Source organism: Physcomitrium patens, chromosome 25, assembly GCF_059467195.1.
Source record: "Physcomitrium patens ecotype Gransden chromosome 25, ASM5946719v1, whole genome shotgun sequence".
Classification (NCBI taxonomy): domain Eukaryota; kingdom Viridiplantae; phylum Streptophyta; class Bryopsida; order Funariales; family Funariaceae; genus Physcomitrium; species Physcomitrium patens.
This window is the reverse complement of record NC_143434.1, coordinates 11,169,099-11,176,626: the sequence shown is the minus strand read 5'-3', so window position 1 is coordinate 11,176,626 and position 7,528 is coordinate 11,169,099. Positions and strand designations below refer to the sequence as shown.

Here is a 7,528-nt window from a genome sequence, read left to right as displayed (position 1 = left end):
CTAATTTATCAAAATCAAAATAATTATCTTTATTCTTGTAAGATTTGAATTTTAGTATGTAAAAATGTGCACCTTGTAATGGATATTCATTCCTACAAGTCATAGATATCTATAGCCAAATTGTATTTATATTGATATTTTCAATTACTTAATAATATAAGTAATGTAGCTTATTTGCTTTTATGCGAAGAACTTGTCACAACACTACATTGTATAATGCAACCTATTTCAAACAAAGATATAAGTTGAAAAAAAGTCACAATATTTTTACAACTTGCCTTATTTAGAGGCTTGTCAATTCTTCTCAAGACCACTTATTAATAATTTATTGAGATATAAAACTTTATTGTTAAAAAGCATTGGGCATTGTCTATCGAGATTCAAAGACATATAGCTTGTATCAAAGACTTTTTAGCAACATATATAATGAAAAATGTATAGACTTTGCAATATGAAGGAGCTTAATTATAGCTTAGATGGTAGAAAGCTTTTCTTTTTTGGACACTTCTTCCATAAGTTTGAATTCCAATTCTTCATATTTGTCTTTTAAGTTCCTCACTTGCAATACTTGCTAATAATGCATCATAATATAAGTGATAAATACCACTCAAAAGCAAAAATTATAACAACATCCATTGATTGCAATTTTGATATTGTATTAAAAAAAAAAAAATGCTACTTCAATATGCTCAATATCCAAATCACTTGTTCTATAGGATAGTGCATTATCAAAGACAAGCAAAATCTTCTAGCCCACAACCTTTATATATATTTTTGTTAAATCTTTTAGCCATTTACAAAATAAACGTCCAATCATTTAAAGATTTTTATTACTTTAATGTTAAAATTCCAAATCTTTAGATAATTTATTTTCAAAACAAAATGACTTCATTACATCACCAATAATAAGAAATTCTAACTTTTTACTTCCACCTACATTTACTATTAATACTATTATAAATCAAGATTTGTCTTTCTTTACTCCTTCAATCTACTCTTATGAAATTGTGCAATAAGATACCATTTAGAAAAAAAAGACATATTATATTTTTGTATATATAAACAAATTATATTTTTTTTATGTATATATATTTTAAGTAGCTTCTTATTACTAAAACTTTAATTGCTTGTTGTTGAGGATATGTCTAATCTAACTTAGAAAAGCATATAATGTATTATATTTTTGCTAAAAGTTGCATTTGTTGCATGCTCTTAAGATTCTCCCATTGTTTTAGAATGTTGTTCATGATAGATTGCAAAAGAACTTTGCTGAGCTAGAATTTCTTTTTAATCGATGCACAATTTTTTTTCTATTTGTATCCTAGAATTTCTACCTTGAATATGCAGATCTATAACTTCTAAACCTTAATTAAAAATACAGATGTTTTTTTGATTGTTGTTGGACAAACCTTGTAGAAACAAATTCAAATTAGAAAAGAATTTAAAAAGTTTATAATAGTCAATGCAATATATACTGCTCATTGCTTAACTGCCTATATTTGCATGATTGTTTTAGATCTATTTTTGTAATTGTACACTTATATAGTGCTTCTATAGTTGCTTTGGATCTTCTTCTACAATTGCATGTTTGTATACTACTTCAAATTTTGGACAAGGATGAGTGAGTAGATGAATAGGTGAATAAGTAAGTCAAATGAGCTTGTTCGATTTGTATGGTTGATCTTTAGGATTAGCCTTATGTTATTATTGCTAGATCCTTGTTATTTTGTACTTCATAATTTTATATCTCTAAATATTTATATAATAAATTATATTATTTTTTAATCTAAAAGAATTTGTGTAAATTCATCTTCTTTAAATGTTTTATTGATAACTACCTAATCATATAAAAAGATGATTTTAGTATAAAAATTAATCATTTTATTTATATTAATGTAGCTACATTAATCCATCATATATTTATATATAAATTTAAGAACATTTAATATAATTTAAGATTACATACATGCATTATTCTATCAATATTTAATCATGATGGATAATTTAAGAATGTTCCATCTTGATGTTAAGCATCTACAAGTTCCATCATATATTAAAATATAGAATTAAAAAACATTAGGTTTGATATAGAATACACATTTTAGGCAATTTTTTGTGTTTTATACATTTTAAAGATTTAATTTTATTATAATTAAATTAAGAGAGATTGACAAAAGTCTTAAGATACTTACATTAAAAATATATCATTAATAATTTTTGAGCGAGTTTTTGATAAACTCAAATAATGATGGAATCCATTTTTGGATTGATGTCTTTTTCAAACTTAAATAGTCATTTAAATAGTACATTCAAAATTTCCAATATGATAAAGAATCTGAAAAGATTCACTTAGGCATCAAACGCATGATAATTTAATCAATTAATTATTCAAATACATAAAACAAGTATTAATATAAACAACAATAACATCAAATTTGCAATAAAAATTGCTTAAATAAATAAAATGCATATAATACCAAAAAGATACACTACCAAACAATTAAATTCTCTTCAAATAATAATAGTAAGAAACAACAATCAATAATTTAGCAAAAATTTTAACATTAGTAACAAAGAATACTCTCACAATAAATAAATTGTCTTCTTGCAACTACAAAATATAGACAACTCTTCACTGCGCCCCAACAAGCAAAGTACATCCGGACCTTCAACAATTCCACACGAAAACTGTCACCGCATCTTGAAATTAATCCCCTGAAGCATAATACAATCATCCTACGCGGCTATACTTAACTGCATGCGATTCCAAAGAAAAAAAAAAAAAAAAAAAAAAAAAACACACACACACACACACTAACACAAACACAAAAAACACAAAACTACAAAAAACCTGGTATTAATACAAAAGGCCAATACAACACCAGACCAACAACACAAGAGGACTACAACTTGACCTTAAAATCAAACCGTCCAGCACCACCACACCAGCCATCCATACCAAATCTGCTCATCCACTCGCACAACACCAATGCAGCTCGACTGACGACGCGGTAGTCCCCACTGCTTACACCCATCCGTTGCAGCACCTCCATCGGACCAAATTTTTAATCAATGTAACGAAAAGCACATCCAACGCGTACACAAACAAACACAGAACGCTGAAATCTGCAGCACCTTTTCACTGCATATATATATATACAACACACGGACGTCCACATCATGCCGCCACATACCAGGATACATTCTTCTACTTCCTCCTCCCCCTGCACGTCAACACCTTGCAAGTCATCCTTCCCAGACCCGACCACCCGTGCTACATATCTCGCGTCACCCGAAGGAACACAGCCACAGCACACCCGGTGCTCATGTTGTACAAGCCCACCAAAACTTCTACCTTATCCTACGTAAGCATCACACCCTACCACTCTTGCTCGTGCTCTGAGCCGGATCGGACGTTCGTGCCACCTATAGCTACTCTCCTACCCCCTGCACCTGCTCCATCTCCATGACACCCACAGGTATACTCCCTCGCCCTACCCGCTCCACGGCTCGCCCTAGCAAATTCACTACCATCGTCCTCCTTTCTCGCCCTCCACCCATCAGATCTTGTCCACCTTGTCGGCTTTCACCACGGGGTTCGCCTTCGCTATCGCGTCTCGTCCCGCCGTCTTGTAATCGAACGTGCAGCTGTGTTTGTCCGAGTATCGATGCAACGAGCAGAACGTGTTCCCGCATCGGCACTTGAAACCCGTCAGCCCTACCCGCTTCTTGCACGAAAAGCACCGGTGTGCCTGTGGCCTGCACGCGTCCCCACCTGACGCGGATGCCCCACCTCCCGACGACGTCCCTCCTCCTTCCGTTTGCCCACCACCTACGTGACCTCCCAAGTACACGCTCTCGCCCTGCGTCCTCTCCACCCCTCTTTGTCCCACCGCTACCTTCTGAGCTGCGCACGACGTGTCGCCTTTCTCACCGCCCTTGCCGGAAGAGCTCTTCGCTTGTGTCAGCACGAAGTCCCTGTAGCACTTCGAACACATTCCCAGCGTCACGGCGCTCCCGAAAAACCCACAGTTGTTCGTGCACATTATTGGTGCGTCCGGGGCTTGGCAGTTCGTCTCCTCTTTTTCCTGCTTCCAATTGTCCTGAGCCATGGTCGATATGAACCCCACCAACCCTCCCACGCCACTCCGCCACAACTACCTCCAATCCGATCGTGCGCACTGCTATGCCGCAGTCCTAACCATCAGTCCTCGCCGCCTCCACGTCCGCTCCACCACATCGTCCTGCTCACATGCCGACTGCCATACGCCCCATCCTGCATTCCGCCCTCCGAGTCATGGCCTTCCCTGCGATCAACAACGCACTCAATCAGACTGTGCTCTCCATCATCATGTCGCCCAGCTCCCCACTCACCGCAAGCGTTCACATCACACCCAACCCTGTGTGCCGAAACACGCCAATCACACCACGCACATACCCAACCCACACATCTGCACACGACTCCCCCCGACCCATTCGTTCTATCCACCATGTCCTCGCGTACTCCACCCCTCCGACTGTCACTGCCCCACCCCTCCATTCACATCATCCCCGACTCTCCGCTCAACTCGTCCCCCACAAAACCTCCACTACTATCATCACAACAGCGATCGCAGTCGCTCACCACCACGGCACCCACGCACCACCCACATTCTACCACGCCCAACATCGTCCACGCCAAATCAACACCTTCGTAACATCCTCCGCGTACTGTCATGCATTAAACACACCCTACGCATGCCGCCCAGCTACAGCCACCACCCCTCAACGCCACAACACCACTCCAATCGCCCGTTGCACCAACATTCTCATGCATCTCATCAACTCTTGCACCCAATTCACTTCCCTCCGTTCGTGCACGCGTTTCAACCCTGACCCACCTTGCGTTCACACCTCCAACGCATTGCGATCGCTACGAAGCCCTCCGCATCACTTCCTTCTCACACGTTTCTGCATTCCTTCACTCCAACCAACCACCCAGGTTAGAACCCGCTCCAACACTCGCGCGCGACCGCACGCACACACACACACACACACAACGGACCACTCGTCACGCGTTCCAAACCACGACCAGACATCACGCACCCGATCCCCTCCAACCCATCCACACCACTCACTGCGCTGCGAGTCCGCCGCGTCAAATCACCAGCGCACATCATCACATACGTCCAACCCTAAATCAACCACTGTCCCCGTCCACCACAAGTCCCGCCTGCGATCGCAATTGCAGTCCAGGTGTAAAACATGCGCACGACAGCCTAGCGATCCCCACCGCGACGCACACAAAATGTCCTGGACCATCACAACCAAGTGCTACCGCAGCTCGTTTCACACGCCACACGTAGCTCGTGCGCCTACGCTCCCGCAAACCTCGAAACGTCTCCGCTGATCAGCCTAAAGGTGACGAGCCACTCAAACTCCATCTCCCCTGCTGGACGATCATCGGTAGCTCGGATTCTCCACCCACATCGGCACGCAAGCTCTACATCCCACACCAATCCGCTCCGCACCCAACCCTAACTTCAACCCGCAAACCGGCACCATGCCCACCTCTGGCATTCTCTCATCATCCATTCCACCAACCCTGCATCTCTCATGCCCCCTCCTATCCTCTCCCCGGACGGTTGTGCCTCTCCTCTCAACCATCCATGGCATCTCCACCAATTCCCCACCGCGTGCGCCCCGATCGCCGTGTCCTACACCTCACACACCAGCTACCATCGACCAGTCACGCGCCAAGCTCGCACACAAAATCCATCCAGCACGCTCGTCCTGCGGGCCGACTGCCCTCAGCCTCCGTTCTATCGCCGTCGCATCACACGCTCCCCGACACCGATTCACCACCCTTCCTCTCCTTCCCGAAACCGGCCAATTGCACACGCGACTGCCATCGCATCACACCAACCATCGCCGTCCTCCACCACCGCACCAATGCAGCAAACCGAAACGCCCACGAACAGCCCAATCGCACGCCCAACGACTCCGCAAGTTCCACCCTTCCCTCATCATGGAAATGTTCCACCACCACGCGACCGCACGGCCTCCTTCCGCGCATCGTCTCGTACATGGAACCGACCAAGGGGCATTGGAACAGATCGATACCGCGGGAAGTAGAGGGTGGCGGGTGAGAGAAAGCCAAAAAAAAAAAAAAAAAAAAAAAAAAAAAAAAACAAACAAAAAACAAAACAAAACAAAACAAAAAACAAAAGAGAGGCAACCAAACGACCACGGTCACTCACCACCACAACCCGATCGAGCGCGTCATGACAACCATCGCCTAACGCTCGCACCTCTTCCGTCGACGCCAACCGCCGCGGATCACGCCAAAGCACCCCACAGAACCACAATTGGTACACGCAATTCCGCCACCAACCCAAACTCGTCGCCCATGCCCCGCCCCGACTCGCAACGCTGCGTCTAAATTCCAGAGCCTGCGTGGACAGTGGTGGGAGGGAGGAGGTGGTCCAAGGGGGGGGGGGGGGGGGGGGGGATGCGTGGTGCGGAGATGGTGGAGTGGTGGTGATGCGATCAGCGCAGCACACCACCACACGGATGCTGCGTCGCGAGGTCTGTCTGCTGTGCTGCTGCAATTGCTGGACGAGCCCTGCGTCCACGTGAAGCCAGCATAGAAATGCACGCAAGAGTTGCGAAGCCTCTCTCTCAAGGCTGCTGGCCCTCCCCTGCAAACCCCACCCGCCCGCTCCCACCATCCCCCACTGGGGTACCTTGTCGGAGCCCACTGGCATCTCACCGTCGGGGTCGTCTCTGGGTCTGGCAGGTTATCTTAATGTTACTGAGGGGAGGTGGCTTTGTGAAGTGTTTTTTATGGATGAGTACTTGGGTCTGATTTTCTCAGAGTGTCGAGACTAGACACAATGGAAATATGGAGAGTGAAGTTGCGAAAGATTCAGTTCTGTTCATTGTAAATTTGACTCCGTTTTATTACTTCTGATAGTTATTTGGTTGTTTTTGTTATAAATTTTCAAATTGCAAGGATTTGTCTATTTAGTGAAGGGTGGTGTGTTGTGTGGAGTTGGTGGAAGTTTAATTTGAATGCTTTTGTCTTTTAAAGATAGGAACTGATACACGACTGGATTGTTGAGATTCTGAAATTTTACAGAATTTGAGTTGCCTTTTTAAAATTCATACTTACAATATAGCTATATTTTGCAATGTATATAGTCATAGCAGGTTAAACTAAATGTGATAAATAGTGAACTATTCATCTATTATGTAAAACAACTCACATAGAAGAAAAAGATAGAAGGGAACATGAATGGACAAGGAAAAAGATTGATAGTAGTGCCAAAGATCAAGGTGGCTAAGGACATGAGTTTCTAGTGGTTGTTTTAACAATCTTTATATCTATATATATATATATATATATATATATATTTATTTGATCATTTCCATTAAGACCATCCAGATATAGATATATATCCTATTTGATCATTTCTATTACGATATATATATATATATATATATATATATATCTTATTTGATCATTTCTATTACGAAATATATATAT

General features: G+C 42.3%; 1 protein-coding gene and 1 long non-coding RNA gene across 10 annotated transcripts; both read right to left on the bottom strand.

Moving 5' to 3' along the window:
* Nucleotides 1-369: 369 nt before the first annotated feature.
* LOC149986310 (uncharacterized) lies at nucleotides 370-3,081 on the bottom strand. Of its 2 annotated transcripts, XR_016500849.1 has the most exons (4): nucleotides 2,960-3,081; nucleotides 2,588-2,666; nucleotides 2,193-2,335; nucleotides 370-1,838 (listed from the first exon to the last, which is right to left on the bottom strand). It is a non-coding gene; the product is annotated as an uncharacterized LOC149986310 (long non-coding RNA). The 2 variants fall into 2 exon arrangements; XR_016500850.1 differs by lacking the exon at nucleotides 370-1,838 and having other exon boundaries at nucleotides 2,184-2,335.
* Nucleotides 3,082-3,114: 33 nt separating this feature from the next.
* On the bottom strand, nucleotides 3,115-7,155 carry LOC149986309 (zinc finger A20 and AN1 domain-containing stress-associated protein 6-like). Of its 8 annotated transcripts, none has more exons than XM_090247422.1 (3): nucleotides 6,240-7,155; nucleotides 4,881-4,958; nucleotides 3,115-4,307 (listed from the first exon to the last, which is right to left on the bottom strand). In XM_090247422.1, exon 3 carries the CDS (start codon nucleotides 4,110-4,112, stop codon nucleotides 3,561-3,563), a length of 552 nt encoding a protein of 183 aa, XP_090103548.1. In that variant the 5' UTR covers nucleotides 4,113-4,307; nucleotides 4,881-4,958; nucleotides 6,240-7,155; the 3' UTR covers nucleotides 3,115-3,560. The 8 variants fall into 8 exon arrangements, with proteins under 8 accessions (XP_090103548.1, XP_090103549.1, XP_090103551.1 ...); XM_090247423.1 differs by having other exon boundaries at nucleotides 4,881-4,950; XM_090247425.1 differs by lacking the exon at nucleotides 6,240-7,155 and adding an exon at nucleotides 5,086-6,141.
* Nucleotides 7,156-7,528: the final 373 nt, after the last annotated feature.